This window comes from Thamnophis sirtalis, unplaced genomic scaffold (assembly GCF_051295495.1).
Source record: "Thamnophis sirtalis isolate CommonGarterSnake01/CBP01778 unplaced genomic scaffold, rThaSir2_p1.2 scaffold_3, whole genome shotgun sequence".
In the NCBI taxonomy this organism is placed as follows: domain Eukaryota; kingdom Metazoa; phylum Chordata; class Lepidosauria; order Squamata; family Natricidae; genus Thamnophis; species Thamnophis sirtalis.
This window is the reverse complement of record NW_028261383.1, coordinates 169,797,817-169,820,622: the sequence shown is the minus strand read 5'-3', so window position 1 is coordinate 169,820,622 and position 22,806 is coordinate 169,797,817. Positions and strand designations below refer to the sequence as shown.

The 22,806-nt window shown below is 43.1% G+C and overlaps 1 protein-coding gene across 1 annotated transcript in view; it reads left to right on the top strand.

Moving 5' to 3' along the window:
* Positions 1–6,342: 6,342 nt before the first annotated feature.
* Positions 6,343–22,806, top strand: part of PDZD4 (PDZ domain containing 4) — a 37,005-nt gene continuing 20,541 nt past the window's right edge. Inside the window, exon 1 of the mRNA XM_087710886.1 lies at positions 6,343–6,720. Coding sequence (XP_087567012.1) covers positions 6,661–6,720 — 60 coding nt within the window. The 5' untranslated portion in view covers positions 6,343–6,660. The remainder of the gene's footprint in view (positions 6,721–22,806) is intronic.

Sequence of the window (22,806 nt, the reverse complement as noted above, 5' to 3'; positions counted from 1 at the left end):
CCGCGTGTACTAAGGCGTTCCGACGAATGAGCGCTGAATCGCGCCGACAACAGAGCGGCGACAGAAGCGCGCTGTAAAACTAAACCTAACCCTAACCCTAAACCTAAACCTATACGTAACGCTAACCCTAACCCTAAACGTAACGCTAAACCTAACGCTAAACCTAACCCTAAACCTAACCCTAAACCTAACCCTAACCCTAACCCTAACCCTAACCCTAAACCTAACCCTAAACCTAACCCTAAACCTAATCCTAAACTTAACCCTAACCCTAACCCTAAACCTAACCCTAACCCTAACCCTAACCCTAACCCTAACCCTAACCCTAACCCTAAACCTAACCCTAACCCTAACCCTAACCCTAACCCTAACCCTTAACCTAACCCTAAACCTAACCCTTACCTTAAGTTAAATCGGCTTTCTGTCAACGCGCTGTTGTAAAGCGCCCTTCTGTCTCCACGCTGTTGTCGGCGCACTGTTGTCGTGCATGCTTTTGTTGGGTCACGAAAAATATGGTTAATGAAATTAGCTAATAAATTGAAAACTAAAAGAGCAGTGCTAGTAATTAAAGCAATAAACTGGAAAAAGTCCCAACAAAGAATATTAATATATAACAAACTCAGCCCTATTAAGGTAAAGGTTCCTCTCGCACATATGTGCTAGTCATTCCTGACTCTAGGGGGCGGTGCTTATCCCCGTTTCAAAGCCCAAAAGCCAGTGTTGTCCGAAGACGTCTCCGTGGTCATGTGGCCGGCATGACAAAAGGCTGAAGGTGCATGGAACACTGTTACCTTCCCACCAAAGGTGGCTCCTATTTTTCTACTTGCATTTTTACATGCTTTCGAACTGCTAGGTTGGCAGAAGCTGGGACAAGTAACGGGAGCTCACTCCGTTACGCGGCACTAGGGATCCAAAGCGCTGAACTGCTGACCGTTCTGATCAACAAGCATCTTAGCCACTGAGCCTCCGCGTCCCTGTTTACCTTGGCTGTATTATATGTTATTAAATCTAGGTCATATGGAATGATAAGTGTTTGGTCTCGCCATTTTAACAGTTATGGATATTTGCAAGGTTAACAGAGGAGAGCCTTCTCTGTGGCTGCTCCGACCCTCTGGAACGAACTCCCCGTGGAGATTCGAACCCTCACCACCCTCCAGGCCTTCCGCAAAGCCCTTAAAACCTGGCTGTTCCGACAGGCCTGGGGCTAAAGAGCTGTTGCCCCCGTCTCGAATTGGTATGAATGTTGTGTTTTAATCATGCATTGTTTTTTATGTCGTTTTAAATTCTTGTTTGTATCCCCCTTCCCTGGTTGAGTTGTGAGCCGCCCTGAGTCCCCTTCGGGGGAAAAGGGCGGCATATAAATAAAATCAACATTCAACATTCAACATTCAACAGAGAATAGATCTCTTGAACTTGCTCTTTAACATCTAAAGGTTTGCTTTCTTTCCGGCTATGAAAGATAATCCTCTTAGTAGATACACGGACTCTCTTGAGCCAATGTTCTTCAGGAAATGTCAAATCCAATGTTTTTGAACTATAAGAAATACGGGCATCCTGGTCCAGCAAGTCTGGCGAACTCACGTGATGCGTGAAGGGCATCCTCTGTGAATTCGTCTTACTTCCAACACAAACCACATCATGCTTGTGAGGCAACCATAAAACTCTTCTCAGACGTATTCACATTACTTGGTTTGGAGGCAGGTTCTTGCAGGTGGCTGGGCGGTTATGAAATTGTCTTCCCTTTGGGGGAGGAGGAGGGGGGTTTAAACAGAGAGAACAATGGCAGACATGGAGAAAGTGACCCTCCTGGCTTTCCCCTGCTTATCTTCTCACTAGATATCAGACTGTCCTTTCCACCTTATAGCCCACACTTGCAGTCCATAATATTCTTGGCTAGGGGTCAGGATACTAGTATATTAGGCTTGACGAGGGGTGTTAGATTTTAAAGCAATACGATTGCACATGTATACTGTCTTCTCTTATTTTTTTTCTTTAAAACTAAGATATGTCAAGTATATTGATATGGAAGCATAAATACCATCAACATAGAATGGAGTTTGCTCAGAAGCTGTAATACACCAATGAGAGGAAGAGTGGGAAACAGAGGAGAGAAGAAAGATAGGAAGAGAGGGATAGGAGAGAGGGTAAGGGGGGAAGATGAGGAGGATAAAGAGGAATGGAATGAAGAGAGAGGAGAAGGAGAAAGGAAGGGGAAGTAGAGTAGAAAAGGATGGTGGAGGGAAGAAAGGAGGTAGGAGAGAGGCAGAAAGGAGAGAAGAAAGATAGGAAGAGAGGGATAGGAGAGAGGGTAAGGGGGGAAGATGAGGAGGATAAGGAGGAGTGGAATGAAGAGAGAGGAGAAGGAGAAAGGAAGGGGAAGTAGAGTAGAAAAGGATGATGGAGGGAAGAAAGAAGGTAGGAGAGAGGCAGAAGAAAGAGGTGTATGGAGAGCAGAAGAGCTAATAATGGGTTTTTATCTTTCTGGGCGTTGATGGCAAGAGGAACTGATGCAATTACTATTTAATACAATAGGATATTGGCTATGTAATAGCATACGTGTGTTTATATGTTATGAAAATGGAAAATAAATAATTTTTTAAAAAAAGAATGAACAATAAGATGCGATTCCTTCTGCATTAAAAGACCCCAAGACTCCTGGTGTTGATTAAAAAATACTTCCTTTAAAAAAAAAAGGATACTAGTATTTCATACTAGCTGGTTGATGTTTATGTATTTCTTGGTTAGATTTATATTTCGCCTTTTGTTCAGAAACTGAAGGCAGGGTAGCATATACCAACACCACCACCACCACCACCCCGTTGTGTGTGTGTGTTTGTGTGTGTGTGTGTTGTCTTTTGTATCTTTTGTTCGGTTGCCATTGATAGCCCCTTTTTTCTGGTTTAGAAATTAAGCTGCTTTAAAAAAAATTACTTGGATGGAATATGGGGAAGAGACAGGGTAACCCGGGAACAAAGGGAACAAACAGACTTTTCAATTAAATAACCAAAAAGTGAGCTTTAAACAAACCCACATTCCTTCCCCCTTCTGCTTCTCCTCTGAAAACCTCTAGCCCTGACAGATGGAGGTTTTGGCAGGCTTTCTAGGGCTCTCAATCTCTCCCAGACCCATTTTCCCATCCATAGCTCCTTTCTTTGTGGTTACCCCATTCTCCTGAAACATAAACTGGGAGTTGGTGCTCCCTATTTCTATTATTTGATTGGCAGGTTTCACCAATCGTCATAGGCATGCATAGCACTTGCCTGTCTCACTTCCACCCAGCACTAGCCCTCTAAGGTAGGTTGGAGAAAGAAATTCAAGGCCTCACTACCAGGCTGGCTGGTTGACATACAATGCTCTGTCTTTTGCTTTGTTATAGTGTTGTGTTGTGGCCCAGCAGGTGCTGTTGGAGCTGCCACCAGACTCCCAACAGCGAGGGGCCCTCTGAGTCGGCTCTGGAGGATGTGGAGGACCCTGGACAGGGTTCCAACTCCGAACAGGGCGCAGAGAGGCTGGTTGGCACCAGGAGGCACCTGAGCCTTGGACCAGTGGGGAGGAGACAAGGGAGAGTGAGCCGGAGGCCAGTAGTGAGTTGTTCCTGGATGCATGCCATCGAAGAGCTACTAGGCGTCAAGAACAATTATGCAATTACAGGAGGTGATTGTACTCAGCTGGTGGTCATTAGGCTCCTCTCCAGACTATAAAAAGCTACTTGTGCACACGCCCCTCTTTGCAGAAGTCAATGCAGGATTGAATGTCGGAGGACAGTACTGGGAGCTTGGCAGGCTGGATTGCTGCCAAGCCTTATCTGTGTTTATTGCTGCCTGAGTTTGTCTGAGTTGCTGCCAAAGTCCTTATCTGTTTGTTCTGCTTGGCTTTCAGCCACCAAGGTCTTGGTGTCTTGCTATTAAAGTATATTCCAGTTAAGCTTGTCTCGGCATTCGTTACTGGACGGAGGAGGGGGTCAGAACAGTGTTGTAATCCCAGTGTTAGAAATTCTGAGGTTAAATGCAGAACATGTCCAACAATATACAGTAGTCCTCGACTTATGACCACAATTGAGCCTAAAATTTATGTTGCTAAGTGAGAGTCGTCAAATAATTTTTGGCCCATTTTCCAACTTCCTTGCCACAGTTGTTAAGTGAATCACTGCGGTTGTTAAGTTATTAAATTTAATTGTTTAATTTAAATTAGTAGTTAGACCTTTCTTGCCAAAATTGTTAAGAAGTGAATCCGGCTTCCCTGTTGACTTTGCTGGTCAGGTCACGAAAAGTAATCACATGATCCCAGGATACAGCAGCCACCATAAATATGAGTCAGTTGCCAAGCATCTGAATTTTGATCATGTGGACCAGTGGTGGGTTTCAAAAATTGTTCGAACCTACTCTGTGGATGTGGCCTCCTTTGTGGGAGTGGCTTGCCGCCCATGTGACCGGATGGGAGTGGCTTGCCACCCATGTGACCGGATATGAAGATGCCGACGACACTTGTCAGAACCACCTTAAATTACCTCTCACACAGCACTGGCATGCATAAGAATAGGTGGCGCAGTGGTTAAATGCAGCACTGCAGGCTACTGCTAGATCAGCAGTTCAGCGGTTCAAATCTCACCGGCTCAGGGTTGACTCAGCCTTCCATCCTTCCGAGGTGGGTAAAATGAGGACCCAGATTGTTGGGGGCAATATGCTGACTCTCTGTAAACCGCTTAGAGAGGGCTGAAAGCCCTATGAAGCGGTATATAAGTCTACTGCTATTGCTATTGCTATTTTTTAAAAGGCATCTTTGGTTTGCGTTAAAACAACTTCAACACACGCAATGTTCTGATTGCACCACAAACGCAGAGTCATCCTTACCTTTCACAGAGGCACTGAGTTTTATAAATATGAGCATGATAGTGTAGAATAATCATATCCAAGGACCAGTGGTGGGTTTCAAAAAAATTTGGAACCTCTTCTGTAGGTGTGGCCTGCTTTCCGGGTCCACTGGGGGAACCTCTTCTAACCGGTTCGGTAGATTTGACGAACCGGTTCTACCGAATAGGTGCGAACTGGTAGGAACCCACCTCTGCATGTGACCATGGGGGGGAGGCTGCAACACTTGTGTGAAAAATGGTCATAAGTCTTTTTTTTTCACTATTGTAACTTTTGAACAGTCATTAAACGAACACAACCCAAGGACTACCTGTAATGATTGCTCTAGAAAATATGACATTGGAAAATCCCTTATCCAGCAGGAAGCATTAATGGGAATGGGTATAAATGCATAATTAATGAATGGAGCCAGAAAAGAGACCCATCTATCTATCAGCTTCTGCAATTTTGATTTACCTGCCTTTGTGTGGCGAACTGTCATTCTTAAAGCCTCTTTGCCGTTTTCACCTGTGGCAGCAAATTTGTTTTGAGATTGGGCACATGGGTAGGGAGGAAAACAGAGCAGATCATTTCTATTCGTTCCCTAAACCAGTGTTTCTCAACCTTGGCAACTTGAAGATGTCCGGACTTCAATTCCCAGAATTCCCCAGCCAGCTGGGGAATTCTGGGAGTTGAAGTCCAGACATCTTCAAGTTGCCAAGGTTGAGAAACACTGCCCTAAACGACCAGGAAAGGCCCTGGCAAAGAGGTGCACACATTGAGCAAACGTCTGAAGGTGGACGGACGGCGAGGGCGAAGCAGGGGGCAGGAGGAGGACTGGATGCTCAAAGGCAGCGCCAATATCCGAGGGACAGAGGGAGCAGATGGGACGGTGGGGGTCTGCCAGGCGGGAACAGACTAGACGGCTAGCCCAGTGTTTCTCAACCTTGGCAACTTGAAGATGTCCGGACTTCAATTCCCAGAATTCCCCAGCCAGCTGGCTGGGGAATTCTGGGAGTTGAAGTCCGGACATCTTCAAGTTGCCAAGGTTGAGAAACACTGGGCTAGCCGTCTAGTCTGTTCAGCTGGCTGGGGAATTCTGGGAGTTGAAGTCCGGACATCTTCAAGTTGCCAAGGTTGAGAAACACTGGGCTAGAGATTGGAGGCCGGCCGTTGTACGGACAAAGGACGGAGGAGATTTGGCACCGCTGAGCGAGAGCAACACCCGGGAAGGCCAATTCGTTGGAAGCACCGACGGCGGGGATTTGGCAAGCTCGTCGCGCCAACAACGGCCGGGCTACCAAACCCTCCCCGGAGTCATCCATATTTATAAACGCCGCGTCCGTCGTCGTTTCTCTCCCCCCCCCCCAATTCACTCCGCCCTCTCCCCTCCTCCTTTTGGCAAACGGAGCGCAGGAGCGAAGCAAACCAGACGGCGGACGAGGGTGCATTTTTTTCGCAACAGCGACAGGCGTCCCCACTCGCCTCCGGGGGGGATCCTGCGTCGACCTCCAGCGGAGGGGGGGTCGGGGGGAGAGAGAGAGAGAGAGAAACATCTCCTGCCGTCCTCCCGCATCTTCTGCTCGGTCTAAACCCGCCGCTATGCCGCCAGGCGGGTGAATGGGGGGCAAGCACTGGACAGCACCTCCACCTCCCTGCCCAGGGCTATGCCAGGGTGGGGGGGACCGGGAGGGCCAGCGGCTCGCCCCCCCCACACCTGTAGGATCCCCATGAGCTGATTGACTCCCCCCCCAACACACACACATTCCTAAATTGTGGCCCCCTCGGTCCGCCCCCCTCGAGCGGCATCGCCATGGGATGTAACATGTGTGTGGTTGAGAAACCCGAAGAACAATATCGGGTGATGCTGCAGGTAAGAAAAGCGGGGGGGGGGCTGAAGACGGTGGGAGGGGAGGGATGGGGGCGGCATGGATCTATGGGACGCGACTGATGGGACGAGTTGAGCGAGGCACTAAGGGAATCGCGTGTCTGCGGGTGTGTGTGTGTGCGGGTGTGCGTAGTTGATCAGGGGATGGTAAACCCGTGCAAGATGAAAAGGGGGCAGAATAGGGTCCTCTGGGGAGAAGGAAGGCGCTGGAAAGGTTCAAGGGAGTTTCCAACCGTTCCCACTGGAAGGGATGCTTGGGTCATTGGGGAGGGGGGTGTCGGGGGGGTCTCAAGGTAGAAGTCTGGAAGATGGAGGGGTCCGAGAGAAAGCAAGGTGATCTACAGGGATTAAAAATGTTCGTTGGGGCGGGGGACGACATCAAAATAGGAATCCCAGGTTGTCTTTTGGGGTGGAGTGGGGATTTGGAGTGGCATTCGGAGAATAGAGGAAGGGGGGGGTGTTAATGCTGCAATGGGGGAGGGACCAGGTACTGAGTGAGGGGAGGTTGCTTAGCAACTAGTCTTCCCCCCCCTTTTCCCCCCATAGCGTACAGTGTCTGAAATAATGGGGAGAGGATTTCTGCAAGGAAAAAAAAGGGGGGGGGTAGAGAACAAATTGGGATGAATGGCACTGAGCAGCCAAGGGTGAAGTAATGGTTTGAGAAGGGAGTGACAGGTATTCATTCATTGATTCATTCATTCGCTTGCTTCCATCTCTTCCTTCCAGTCCCTCCGTTTCCTCAGCGGCTTGTTTATTCTGGTATCTGTTTCTTTACTCCTCCCTTCCCTCCTCTTTTTGTCTTTTTATCTCTCCCATCAGTCTTGTTTTCAATACCTCCCTCTCTCCCTCCCTCTCTCTCTCTCTCTCTCTTTCTCTCTCTCTCTCTCTCTCCTTTGTATGTGTCATTTATCCAGGTCTTTTTCCATTACACACTCTCATCCCAGGTCATAGGTAGAAAATCAGACAGCCTCCTAGTCTGCATCACAGAGATGAAAGCTATATTGTAATTGGTAAAGCAAGAGGCTTTTTAAAAAATAACAAAAAAGGGGTTATATATTTCAAACAGGCTGAGTTTTCCAATATTCTCTCATGGGTCTATACACGGATAATTTGTACCTGTCTATGTGTAGAACTGAAATATATAGTATTATATATTTTTGTAGGCAAAGTAGTTACATAGCTGTCTTTTGTGCAATTATCAGTATATATATAGGTACATTACACGGGTTGTGTTTGTGTAGATAATCTTGCTTGGCCCATAAGGGACCATCTATTCTTTTGTCTTACCATCATTTAAATACTATCAATATTTAAATTATGTAAATTTAGAGATTTACTGCATGAAAATAGCAAATAAGATTATTTATACGAACTGGGAAGCAAATCCAAATACACACGGCGTTGCTCTCTGTATATCCTTGTGTTGATAAAGGTCTTCTCGCATCAGCCTCCCTCAACTCAACATAGGTTGAATGTCAGCCCCCATAATTCCCAACCAGCACAACATTGGGCAAGAGCCATGGAGGGGGGGGCGGGAGGGAGAGGATGTCCTTTTGTAATGTCATTCCAGTTGCTAATCAAGGGAATAAGATTTTCATGAAACGGAATGGATTTGACTGATGTCCTCAGTATGATAAATTATTCTTTTTGTACAAAGAAAGGCCAAAAGAATCTGTTCGTTAGCTTAGAACCATTTGTTCAGCTAATGATTAGATTCAGATCTGCACATCATCCCTATTTTCATCACTTGTAATAAAATTACCCCTCACTGTGGGAAATAAATGGGATGAAAAGGGAACCGGTGGCTTATAGCATTCCTTGAGCTGAGCAAAGCCATACTCACAGCATTTCCCTCCTGTCCAGAAGCCTTGCTTTATAGCTCAGGATTTCAACAGGTGATAGCAAAAGAAGAAGCTTCTTTCGCTTCTGTTGTTCATGGTCCCACTCCATATCTTGCTGAAACAAAATTAAGGAGTTGGAATCCCGATCCCTCCAGATATCTGAAAGACAGCGCTCATAATTTCTGACTGTTGGTTATGGTAGACAGTTTTTATGGGAATTGTGGCCACAGCAACTGGAGGATACGACCGTTGTTTAAACCCGACTACATATTCCAGTTGCTTTTATCCTGATCATTTTTTAGAAAGGAAAGGTGGAGTATAAACTGAATGAATAGGTTATTTGGGTTTATTAATAACTTTAAAAACAGTCTTCCCAACCTGCCAAATTTGGTGATATCTTACAACTTATAATTGTCAATCAGCGCGGACAATGAAAGTTGGTCCATCTTGTATAGGGGGCAGTCAAGCTGGGAGATATTGCATTTAATTCTCAGCATAAGTTCTAGTTTAACATTTTCACATTCAATAACGTTTAAATAAGACATTTTCAAATTCACAATGCCATTCTTATTTATGAGGCTTCACAAAGTCTGGAAGAAAAATATTCTCAACATGTCAAACATTACATTAGGAAAAAAATATACAGTATATAAAATAAAAAGTCAGCAAATAAACCTTGCTTAACTAAAATTGAAACATATATGAATCCAAAGATTACTAGCATTTGCTAGTAATCATGAGACAAAAAAATCCCGTATAGTCAAAATGCTGTTGCAAGGAATGATACACAGCTCTTTGTTTCTTGGATTTGAAATATATAAGCGGCCAAAGAAAAGAAACGAATTTCGTAAAGATTTAAAGCAGTCTGGAAAACAGTACTGCCTTTCAATTGAGAATTAAAATGGTCTCATCCCAAAAGTCACACATGGCTGCATCTTTTTGATGCCCATGTCTCCACAAAGTTGCCTTTCTCACAATTCCAGACTATGAGTAGCACAATTTTAAGTCCTTTCTAGCAATGTTAGAATTCAGGCAGTGTATTCCCTCTTATGCCAAGACGCTCCAGTAACAGTGCAAAATGTATAAAATCTCTTAAATTGGAGGTGAGGTCAGATGGCTAACTAGTGGGCGTGATCGAAGTAGTGCTTAGTGGCCATTTCAGGCTAATGAGGACATCACCTCCACACACATACACATCTTCTGGTCTGGTCTCACAACAGCCTTATCTGCCGCTAAAAGCCTGAACACACAAGCGCAGAAGAATGTAGAAAGGATAATAAGTAAAATTGCTCCACGTAATGCAGCTCCCTTTGTAACTTTATTTAGCTTGGACTCTAAGAAAACAGAGAGTAGAAGGAAAACTTCAGGGTGGAGCCTAGAGATGATGGACAGAATTCTACTTGTTAGATCACACCTCCATTCCTGCTGCAGGCTGTGATTGGCAGATGCTTTTCCAGCTGGCTGGTGACTTGCAAAAAGGAGAATAACTAAACTCGAGGAATCAGCCAATCATTTTATCAGGCACTGCACATGACAAATCAAGGAAATATCATCAGTATCACAACTGTGGTTGAGGCAGGAGAGAGATCAGCAATAGTCAGCAGATTTCCCATCCATTGGGTGGAGAGCCACAGGTCTCCTATGATAATATTAAGATGTAAAGTTTTAATGAGTACATTCCACCTGTAATAGGGTACAATTTCTCCCAGATATTTTATTCATCATATCTACATTCCAAAGATCACCATTATTAAAATACATGCAATAAATATTGAAATAACTGAACTCTTAACAATGTATCTAAGGATAGTCCTCAAGTTACAGTTGAGCTCAATTACGGTTGTAAGTCATGACAGTCACAAAGAGGGTCACCAAGCAACTGGACCAATTTTCCTTTTTTTTTTTTTTTTTGCAGTGACCGTTAAGTGGATGCCCTGTTGTTAAGTGAACCCATTGTTCACTATAGGGCAGCTTTTGCTTAAGCCAGAAGTAAACTTTGGTTTCCACACAAAAACATCATAAATTCTGTGGCTGTGGGGTTCTACAAATGTGTGTAAATGTGGTCCTGTCACCATGGGGAGATGGGGACGGGGGAACTGGACATCAGATTTTCATAAGTAGTTTGGGACAAGGCGGGGTGTATAGTTGTAACTTTGAATGTCATAAGTCAAGGATTACCTATACAGTATAATTTCAAGTAGCATTTTCCAGCTTTCTCTTTCTTCCTTTTGTTTTTCTCAATCGGTGTGGCTAAAATCTCATCTAGAATTTTACCACCAGCCTAGCAGCCACTAAATATAATAAATAATATTGCAAATCTCCAAATTCTAAGCTAATCCAAAGGCTTGCAGTCTCCACTCCGGTCCTCCAGGTTCATCTCCCAAACTCTCAGAGCACAATGAATTCTAACAACAGGATATGAACATCTTATTTTGAACTTTAGGGGAAAGTGTTTACAGGAAACTATTTCTGAAAACTCCAAAATTCTTTGGTTCTGAGAGCATAACAAGGACGTGCATTTTGTTTGGATGGGACATGTAAAATGTCTCCTTCTGTTGACTGACCCCCCCCCCCACCAAGTTTTATTGTTTGATCATCAGTTGTTAACTGATTAATGTATTGGTTGGTTGATTATGTGCTGTCAAGTTATTTTGAATCTTAGCAACCACATAGGTAGATTTTTCTCCATGATGACCTATCCTGGGCCTTCAGCTCTTTCAATGATGCCCCATCGTCATGGCAACTGAGTCCACTGGTTGTCCTCTTCTCCTCTTTCTTCTTCCCTTCTCTTCCCTTCCATTTTCCTCATCATTAGAGCCTTGTCCAAAGAGTCAGCCTTTGCCTAATGTGTGTGAAGTAGAATAATTTAACCCTGACATTAATTCCTCAAAATAGCACGGGTAGAGTTTTCATAGCACTTTGTTTGTGGCTATCAGTTAAATTGACACATGTTCAACTACAAGTTAGCAATAGCAACAGCAGTTAGACTTATATACCGCTTCATAGGGCTTTCAGCCCTCTCTAAGCGGTTTACAGAGTCAGCATATCGCCCCCAACAATCTGGGTCCTCATTTCACCCACCTCGGAAGGATGGAATAGCAATAGCAATAGCAGTTAGACTTATATACCGCTTCATAGGGCTTTCAGCCCTCTCTAAGCGGTTTACAGAGTCAGCATATTGCCCCCAACAACAATCCAGGTCCTCATTTTACCCACCTCGGAAGGATGGAAGGCTGAGTCAACCTTGAGCCGGTGAGATTTGAACCGCTGAACTGCAGATTAGCAGTCAGCTAAAGTGGCCTGCAGTACTGCACCCTAACCACTGCGCCACCTCGGCTCTTAAGTTATTAAGTTATGAAAAATCAGTGAACATAGACATCCGTATATACTGGTCTTGATCTTCACATAGGTTCAAGGCAATAATGAAACAGAATTCCAGTGTTCTCTAAGGAGACTCATTCAAGAAAACGTGCATTTTTCCAGCAGATTCTGCATCTGTGGCTTTGATTGCTAATGAATGTGAATCAAAATTTGTTGCTGATTGATGGCAACTAAGTAGTAGAGCCTGTCACAAAAATTTTAACTATTTTCTTTCATGGAACAAAGTGATCTTCTCCCCTGGTTTAACTTCACAAGCTGTTTAATGGACCAAATTGCCATCACAAAAAACTACACAGAAGAAATTGGGACATTAGCCCTGGCCTACAACACTCCAGGGATATCAAAGAATATCTTGCTGTTATCCAGAGCAATTCTTAAGAGCAACATGCTGGCCTAAAGGTGGATCTTTCACCTCTCAATCAGGAGGGCTGTGAATAGTAGTGACAGACATTTCTCTCTCTGGGCACAAAGAGAAAATATCTGCTGTGAACACCGCATAGGCATCAGGAAGGGCATCCGGGCAGTAAATGCTCAGCTCTATTCAATTGCCCCGAGTCCACCCTGATGTAAGGGATTACACAAGATCATTAAAAGAAAAAAAAAATCCAGAGTAATTCTTAAAATGTATTCCTAGGATCTCTGGGTGTCCCTCCAAGACCCTCTCAGGAGTCTGGAAAAAAAAAATCAAAATTACCAGCCTTTGTTAAAAAACAATAACACAATATTAAAATCTCATCAAACAATCACGGGAAGCGGTAGCAGCAGCAAATGTGTCAATTTCAATTTTTAGTATGGTTAATATCAGTACATGGAACCCATACAAACAAAAGCTTTTTGGGGTTCTCCATCATTAGTGGAAATGAACTCTTAAGAGAAAAAAGATTATATTGTTCTGGGCCTTTAGAACCCAGATTTTACAGCCTGTGGAGGAGTATTACGCCTAGGTGTTGCAACATGCTAATTAAATAATGTAAAGGAGAGCTTTGAACATGAGATACTGTGATACGTAGGAAGCTATCTACAGGTTTGTGAATTGCCTAAGACCTGGTGACCTGGCTGTGGATTGGTAGAAAATGCTGGAGTGGGATTAAGATGGTCCTTTGCAAAGTAAGGTTGGCATCAGTGGTTGACTTCCCAAGGGAAGAAAATGTTTGGGTACAGGTAGTCCTCAGTTAATGATTGCCCTGTTTAATGACCATTCGGATTTATGATGGTCCTGAAAAAAACAGGTTTATGAGCAGTCCACAAACTTACAGTGGTTGCAGCGTCCCTTAGTCCCAAGATTCACATATGCAAGCTTCTGTCCATGAGGACACTGGCAGTAAGTTGCAGGTGATGTCGCCCTTAATGACTGCAGGGGATTTGTTTAATGACTGCAGAAAAAGTGACATTGTAGACTGGAGTGGTCATGTAATGAACTTTATTGCTTAGTGACAGAATTTCAGGTCCCAATTGCAATCATTAACTAACTACACAGTACTCAAAAATTTGACGGCCCAGGTCCATCAAATTAAAGCATTGTGTGGTTGGTTTTATTTGTGTTTGGTGTGACTTGCCAACACATTTGTAAAAGACACAGCGGTCAGGCCACATCAAATCGGGTTAGACACTATATTGACAAAAATAGCAACACTGTTAAGGATTATATGCATAATCAATTCCAGACCAAAAAATAGATGGAGAAAATATAGTATAACTCTCCTTTCTTTCTCTCATGGTCAATGTGCATTCACACATGAATACAGAAGAATCCTTAACAGGATACAAAGGTGGCTGTTTCTTGTAGTAGAGACAGATATGCACACACACACACAGAGAGAGTCACACACACACACACACACACACACACAAACATAAGCTCTGTTGTACACAAAGGCATATAATACATAAAACACACAATGGCATTTATCAATGCAGTGAGAAACAATGTAAACACCTTGTAGACTTACATTATATTTTCAAACCAAAAAATTACGCTCGCAGATAAATGCCGCATGTATCTAGAAAAATATCTCCAATTCCTGTGGTGTCCATCATTTCACAATGCTTCTTGTGCACACGTAGTTTCTCCTTTTCCCAGTTGAAAGGATTATAGAAGACACAGAGAAAAATCTCTCTATAGAGCGCACGCTAGCTTACGGCCTCCTCTGCTCTAATGGGATTGAACCTTGCATTCTAATGTTAGACTCCAGCCAAAAGGTTTTTTTTTATAAAATTAGGGAGGGGGATATCCATGGCTCAGTAAAAAGATAGAGAAGGGGGAAAGATTAAAGTAGTGGTTGAGAAAATGATGATCACTTGAAGAGCAATTTGGGGGAAAGGAAGGAGAAGAAAAATAAACACACAAAGGAAAACTATGGGGAACCATCAGCTGGGCTGGATAACACTCCAGGAATGTGATTGGCATTTGTTATAAATTCCTACAGGGCCTTCCTTAGGCAAAGAATGACCTCCTCAGTCCCACCCACAGCCCCTCCCCAATCCATTTGTCTTCCTCAAGGTTTTTCTAATGTAGCCTCTTTTCTCTACCCTGTTCTTTGATGCGTCCCCCCCCCCACCACCACCACCACATCCACAACCTTCTCTGTTATGTTTTACTTAAAGATCTTAACTCTCCCACCCCACCTCCGTGGAATGCTTCCCTGTGGGTCCCCAAGGCAAGGCAAGCAAATTATCTATTTTCCCAGATTCTCCTCCTGCCCACCTCGAACTTCCACAGCCCCAAATGGAAGAGGAAAAAATAAAAGGAGGATAATTCACATTCCCCCACCTACCCACCCACCATTTTTAGAGTTTGAGGCAAGCGAGCAGGAAGGAGATGTGCTTTGCTTTTGATGCCTTTTACCCATATTTTCCTTTTTCTCCCCCAGCTGCAGATGCCTGTATCAATCACTTCAGTTGCCATGGTAACTGCAGCTGCAGTGATGGAGAAAGAGAGATGCACCCATGCAGGCACGCGCAAGCGCGCACACACACACACACGCACACACACACACACACACACACACACACACACAGAGTCTGTTCAGCAAAAGGTAACGTGATGCATGAAATCCTTCTACATACAGTATGAGGATGTGCTGCATAACCACAAGCTCACAAGTGCGTCAGCCTGTGACGCATAATGAAGTGGTGGCTGGGTAAGTTCCCACAGTAATTGCATCATGTCTTGCATTTTGTTTGAACATGGCAGAACAGGCACAATGTAGGAAATGGGTGTGCCTTCTGGGAACCCAACAGAGGTGGGTTCCTACCAGTTCGCACCTATTCAGTTGAACCGGTTCGTCAAATCTACCGAACCGGTTAGAAGAGGTTCCACCAGTGGACCCGGAAAGCAGGCCACATCTACAGAAGAGGCTCCAACATTTTTTGAAACCCACCACTGGTCCTTGGATATGATTATTCTACACTATCATGCTCATATTTATAAAACTCAGTGCCTCTGTGAAAGGTAAGGATGACTACTGCGTTTGTGGTGCAATCAGAACATTGTGTGTGTGTTGAAGTTGTTTTAACGCAAACCAAAGATGCCTTTTAAAAAACAAGTTTACATCATATTCTTATCCATGCCAGTGCTACTCCTCCCAGCGGCCGGTGAGATCCCACAGGGTTGGCCTCCTTCAGATGCTGTCAGCCAGACAATGTCGGCTGGCGGCTCCCCGGAGGAGAGCCTTCCCTGTGGCTGCCCCGACCCTTTGGAACGAACTACCCCCAGAAATCCAGACCTCACCCTCTCTCATGGCCTTCAGAAAAGCTGTCAAGACCTGGCTTTTCCGGCAGGCCTGGGGCTGTTGACCTCATTGTTGAGGTCCAGCCCCGATTGAAATGAATGTATTTGTGTCGTTTTAACTTGTCTTATTTATTTTTACTTTATTTATTTATTTATTCATTCATTCATTCATTCATTCATTCATTCATTCATTCATTCATTCATTCATTCATTTATTTTCTTTCTTTCTCTTCCCTTCTGTAAGCCGCCCGGAGTCCTTCGGGATTGGGCGGCCTATAAATAAAATCAAACTTAAACTTAAACTGTGTGTGAGGTCATTTAAGGTGGTTCTGACAAGTGTCGTCGGCATCTTCATATCCGGTCACATGGGCAGCAAGCCACTCCCATCCGGTCACATGGGCGGCAAGCCACTCCCACAAAGGAGGCCACACCCACAGAGTAGGTTCGAACAATTTTTGAAACCCACCACTGGAACCCAAATAGGGGAGGGGGTATAATGAGGCAATATTTATCAGTTTGAGGTTTATGAGGAGAAATGCATTGCCCTTGGAATGTCAAGAGTATGAGGATGCTTGAGAATTGCCTAAGTCAAGAGGTTTTTCATTGAAGTTTTATCTGCCTTCAAGAATCAGCTACTGAAGTCGGGTAAACTCCAAGGACAGAATTCATGACAAAAGTTCTCCACTGGTCTCTCTTTGGTGATAACAGCTTTTTGTGTACAGAGACACCTGAGCTTTGGGGGAGAGGGGGCACATGTACCAGGAATAGCAAGATGGGATTGCCTCTAATACAGCCGTTCACTTGTGTCTTTGATTTTTTATTCTAAGGGTTCCTTTATTGTGTCCTCTTTTTATTTTTATTTTTATTTATTTTTTTATTTTTATTTTAAACACATCAACAAAAACAAACGCATGACTTAAAATAACATAGGAACAAGAAGTTCCATCGTATATCCTACAGCAGTTCCGTATCGGTTTCTTTGCAGTTAGTGTTTTCCCTTCTATACATTTCTATCTTGCATTCATGGTCCCCTTATTCGTTATCCATTTTTATGTACTATTCTATATTTATTTATACTTAGCTATTTATAACCAAATATTGTTTACCTATATTGTGCTTTATATTCTTACTGTCATTTATTCTCTTACATACAATTATAGGTATACATTCACATGGTTATTCTTTTTCTTTGCAATTCTTGTACTATTGTTATTCCATTTAAAAGGTTATAAGGTACAGTTTGGATTGTTTTATTTACCATCCCTAGCGCCTGTTGTGACACCACCTTGTTTTCTCTTTCTTTTCTTTTCTCTCTCCCTTCCTTCTCTACTTCCTTCCTTCCTCCGCTCCTTCCCCTTCTTTCTTCCCTTACCTCTCCCCTACTTCTACCCTCTCTCTTCCCCTTCCTACCCTCTCTCCTTCTCTTTCTCTCCCTTCCACCCTCCTCTCCCTCTCTTTCTCTCCCTTCCACCCACCTCTCCTTACCTCTTTCTTCTTCCCTTACCTCTCCTCCATTCTTCCTCTTCCTTTCCTATTATCTCTCCTTTTCTTTCTCTCCCTTCCACCCTCCTCTCCTTTCCCTTCCTTCTTCCCTCCCTTCTCTACTTCCTTCTTTCCTCCTCTCCTTCTCCTTCCTTCTTCCCTTACCTCTCCCCTACTCTTCCTCTTCCCCTTCCTACCCTCTTCCTCTCCCTTCCACCCTCCTCTCCCTCCCTCTTTCCTCCTTCCTTCCCCTTCCTCTCCTCCTCTCCTCCTCTCTCCCTTTCTTTTTCTTTTGTTATAGGCGTCACTTTCCAAATCCAAGAATTTTGGATTTTGAACATGCTCATAGAGAACAAAACTGAAAATGAGCTGATCATTAGGAAACCTTTGCAAGATGGGTTCTCCATTGTTATCTTCCCTTCATCCCAAGACTGGCATAAAAGCTAATTTCAGATAGTCCTTTTGGTTTGAACTTATCTGGCCTTTGTAACCCAAACATTATTATTTTCACAATGCGCAGCCAATTTCCAGACTTCAATCCCAGATAATAGGGCAATGGTTTTAAAAAAATGGGGGGGGGGACTTGGAATCTATCTACACTGGTAGGGTCATTTTGGAGAGCATTGCCAAACAATGGAGTCTGTGTTGGGCTATGAACTCTACTAGTTGTTTAAGGCGTCTATTCTTAAAAAGTAGGATTATTTTGATTCATCAACTCCTTTTCTTTTTAAGGTCAAGCCAATTATAATGGAGCAGCAGTGTGTTTTGTACTTTTAGCAGGCCCATCACCTGAAACACACTGTGGTTTCCTTCGCGAAATATGCCAGTCTAATGATGTATAATATTTTTGAACTGTGGTCTTTAAATAACATGTTGGAGTCAGTCAACTTTCATAAAGCAAGGCATGAAGCCAGGTCAAAAATTAAATATATATTTTTCTTTCATTTATATAATCGGTTAAACATTAAGTCCGACCAAGAGGTCCACTGTATAATTTCTTCCCTTCTGAGATCATAACAATTGCAGTATGATGGCAATTTACTGGAGACCTTTGAGTGCTATACCAAGATTTTCAGGAGCCACCTGAGCCTTAAAAAGGCCTGTCCCTCTGAGGAAGCTACAGCATATATTTCTTTGTTGAGTTGGGGGCTTGTATTAGATAGGGTAGGGTTCTCAGCCATTTTAGAGGATGATGAAAATGGTGATGATGGATGGACCAGTGGTGGGATTCAGCCAGTTCGCACCTATTCGGTAGAACCGGTTGGTAACTTTCTAAGTAGTTCAGAAAACCGATTGTTGGAAGAAATCTCCTTTTGTTTTATTCCACTCTACAGGGCTAATCCTGTAAGGAAGGCAGGAAGGAAACATTCTGGTGGTGTTTCTAGCCTAATCTTTATTGACCTGCTTACAGAAACTGCCTCTCCGGTTAACCCTTATTACATTGCAACAGCTAAGGCCAAGCGCCCATCTATGTGAGTGACCTTGAGTTGACCACGCCCACCCAGTCACATGACCACCGAGCCCCACCTACCCAGATGGTCCTTAGGGCAGAGAACCGGTTGTTAAATTATTTGAATCCCACCACTGTATTGGATACTAACAAACCCCAGTGCAAATACATAATGTCCGGCTATGGTTGTAAGTTGAGGACTATCTTTATTGGGGGCATGCATTCCCAATCTTTCTACAAAACAGATTTTGGACAATTAGCTCCAAGCCTCATTCTTTCAGTAAACACCACTTGAGCTATGGTTTCATTTGGCACCAGAGGAGCAGCATTAAAGACCAATGAATGGCCACTGGTAGTCAGATGTTCAGATGAAGCAAATGGATGTGTTTACCTTTTCAGGAGAACAAGCTCTGAGGTCCATAGTTGCTATGAGAGTAACTATTTTGACACTGCTTGTGTTTTTAGTAGCTGTACACAATACTAGGTGGCGCAGTGGTTAGAGTGCAGTACTGCAGGCCACTTCAGCTGACTGCTATCTGCAGTTCGGCAGTTCAAATCTCACTGGCTCAAGGTTGACTCAGCCTTCCATCCTTCCGAGGTGGGTGCAATGAGGACCCGGATTCTTGTTGGGGGCGATATGCTGACTCTGTAAACCGCTTAGAGATGGCTGAAAGCCCTATGAAGCGGTATATAAGTCTAACTGCTATTGCTGCTATTGCTAATTGAACAGAGGCATTTTTTAAAAGTAGATTAGAGCAATGTTTCTCAACCTTAACTCCCAGAAATCTCCACCTGGCATGCCAGAAACACCGATTCGTAGGATAGAGAGAGAGAGACATTTGGAAGGCTAAAACAAAAAATAAAATAAAAAAATGTGCTTTTTAAAATGGTTGTGTATAGGGTTACCTATAGAATTTCCAATACACGGCTTGCATTGTGAGATGTAATAATGGAATTAATAGACTGTGAAGATAGCACTTTCTCTAACATGTAAAAAAACAAACTATGCAAGCTTTTTTAAATTAAAGAGTATTGAGCTTAACGAGCTTTCATTTCCAGCCTCAGGTTTATTACCCATGAGAGCTAAGCTTATTTTACAGATAGTTCTGAGGATAAAATTGGATCTATCCTTATATATGTTTTACTGAGTTTCTTGATTCATGAATTGCCCATAATATTTAGGGACGGTCTGTATTACAGAAGCTGAGCACTGAATAAATAGATTCTCTTAACAATGGAGTCTGATCATACGATTGTCTTTGTGCTTTTTTGCATTTGAAACAAGACCCCAAAGGAGTACTACATTTATATGAATAATAATTAGTGCATGTTATTGCTGCAGCTCCATTCCATATTACTGTGAATAATTCCAGAAAGAGGAATTGCCAGACAAGTATATTTCTCTTGATGCAATCCAGAAAAGTGACATTCCTAAACTGCAGGGGCTTCGTGTCTTTTTTAAGAACTCCCATGCATCAATTTGTAATAATTTGCATGAAAGCTCATGCAGCATTCTGAGATAAGACGGAACTATAAAAATTAATTTTTAATTAGTGTACTTAACCGTTATCATGCCAATTTTATTGTATCCTGTTTACAATAACTTTGCTTTCTTTTTTTTTCCCAATATATTTTTTTATTATTTTTACATTTAAAACAATGCAGTACCGCAAAGTCGGAGTGAGTATACATTCACATTATATACAGCTAGTCTCAACCATTAACAATTAGCCTACTAAATACATTGTCTATCCTTCTGTCCAATCACAATATATACAGTTTGTTCCGGTCTTGTCACCTTTTCTTATACCAGTCATAAAATCCCTTCCAGACTTCAAAATATTCTGATTCCCCTTTATTTTTAAGTTCAAGAGTGAACCTATCTGCTTCCGCACAGGCCAACACTTTTCTGATTATATCTAGCTCTGGTGGTGTATTTTCTTTTTCCCAATATTGCGCGCCACAGTTAGTACATGAATAATTAAATAAATATCTTTGCTTTCTTTTTTATATATATATAATTTTTTTATTTTTATTACATAGACAACACATACACACAATAAAAAAAACACAAAAACCACAAAAAAGCCCCATCATCACATACAGCATGTCGTTTGGTTACAGGTGTTTTAACGTTTATCATTCTTATACATTTATTATTTCATTTAATAGGTTATAATACACAGTTTGGGTTGCTTTGTTTACCATCCCTAGCGCCTGTTGTAACACCACCTTATTTTCCCTTTCTTTTCTCCCTCCCTCCCTTCTCTACTTCCTTCCTTCCTCCTCTCCTTTCCCTTCCTTCTTCCTGTATCTTTCTCCTACTCCTGCTCTTCCTCTTCCCCTTCCTACCCTCTCTCCTCCTCTTTCTCTCCTTTCCATCCTCCTCTCCTTACCTCTTTCTTTTCACCCTCTCTCCCTTCTCTACTTTCTTCCTTCCTCCTCTCCTTCCCCTTCCTTCTTCCCTTACCTCTCCCTTACTCCTACTCTTCCTCTTTCCCTTCTTACCCTGTCTCCTTCCTTTTCTCTCCCTTCCATCCTCCTTTCCTTTCCCTTTCCTTTCTCCCTCCCTCCCTTCTCTACTTTCTTCCTTCCTCCTCTCCTTTCCCTTCATTCTTCCTGTACCTTTCTCCTACTCCTGCTCTTCCTCTTCCCCTTCCTACCCTCTCTCCTCCTCTTTCTCTCCTTTCCATCCTCCTCTCCTTACCTCTTTCTTCTTTCCCCCGTCTTCCTTTCATTCTCTCCTCCTCTCCAATAACTTTGCTTTCTTGAAGTAATGAATGGTGACCAAACTGCCTGATACAAAACCCTGTGTTGCTTTTCTACTGCTAAATTGGGAAAATTGAATCATGTTAGTCTAGGATCTTAACCTAACTTAGTCATCTAGGGTCAACTCATAAAACTATAGCTCTGTATCTTTCCTATCTTGGCACCTCTAGAGGGATCTGTACAGTACAGGGTATAAATATCAATTTGTTGGTGATGCGAATTGTAGTGCAGGATCTCTGGAGAATGTAAATGGTCAAATGCTAAAATGGGATGAATGTAAAGTTTTCTGAATGCAATTGCTGGAATTCCATAATCACCCCCTGCAAACAAATTGGGATAATATGGGTGTGATCTGGAGGGGCTGGGAATATCTGAAGGGCAGCAGCCAGGAATAAACCAGAGGTGAAGATTTTGCTACCCACGTTACACCTATCCTCCACGAGCTGCACTGGCTACCTATTGGTCTCCGGACACAATTCAAGGTGTTGGTTATTACCTTTAAAGCCCTACATTGCTTAGGGCCAGTGTACCTCCGAGACCGCCTACTCCCACATTCCTCCCAACGGCCAGTGAGATCCCACAGGGTGGGCCTCCTTCAGATGCCGTCAGCCAGATAATGTCGGCTGGCGGCTCCCTGGAGGAGAGCCTTCTCTGTGGCTGCTCCGACCCTTTGGAACGAACTACCTCCAGAAATCCGGACCTCACCCACTCTCATGGCTTTCAGAAAAGCTGTTAAAACCTGGCTATTCTGGCAGGCCTGGGGCTGTTGACCTCATTGTTGAGGTCCAGCCCCGATTATAACGAATGTATGTGTGTTGATTTTAACCTGTTTTTATTTTCATTTTTTATTACTTTTTTCCCCCCTTCGTTGTAAGCCGCCCGGAGTCCTCCAGGGATTGGGCGGCCTATAAATCGTAGAAAGAAAGAAAGAAAGAAAGAAAGAAAGAAAGAAAGAAAGAAAGAAAGAAAGAAAGAAAGAAAGAAAGAAAGAAAGAAAGAAAGAAAGAAAGAAAGAAAGAAAGAAAGAAAGAAAGAAAGAAAGAAAGAAAGAAAGAAAGAAAGAAAGAAATATTTAGAAATCCCCCCCGCCACACACACACACACACACACACACACATATTCAAGATATACAATACCCAAATCATTTCAAGTTATTTTGATTCATAGCGTAACAATTTTTTTTGCTTTCTGTGGACATGAAAATACAATGATAATATCTTAAATAATGTAATGATCAGCTGCTCTTTTGTGACATTTGAAACCTACTGTTAACCCAGCAGTCTCTCTCTTTGTCCATTGTTACAATGGGCTCTTGCAGCAGAGAATGGAGGAAAAGGCAATCCCCTTTTGGCAAATAAAATGGAGCCTAGGCTGCTTTTTTCCTGCGTACGGAAGAAAATATTTCAGTAAAAAAAAAG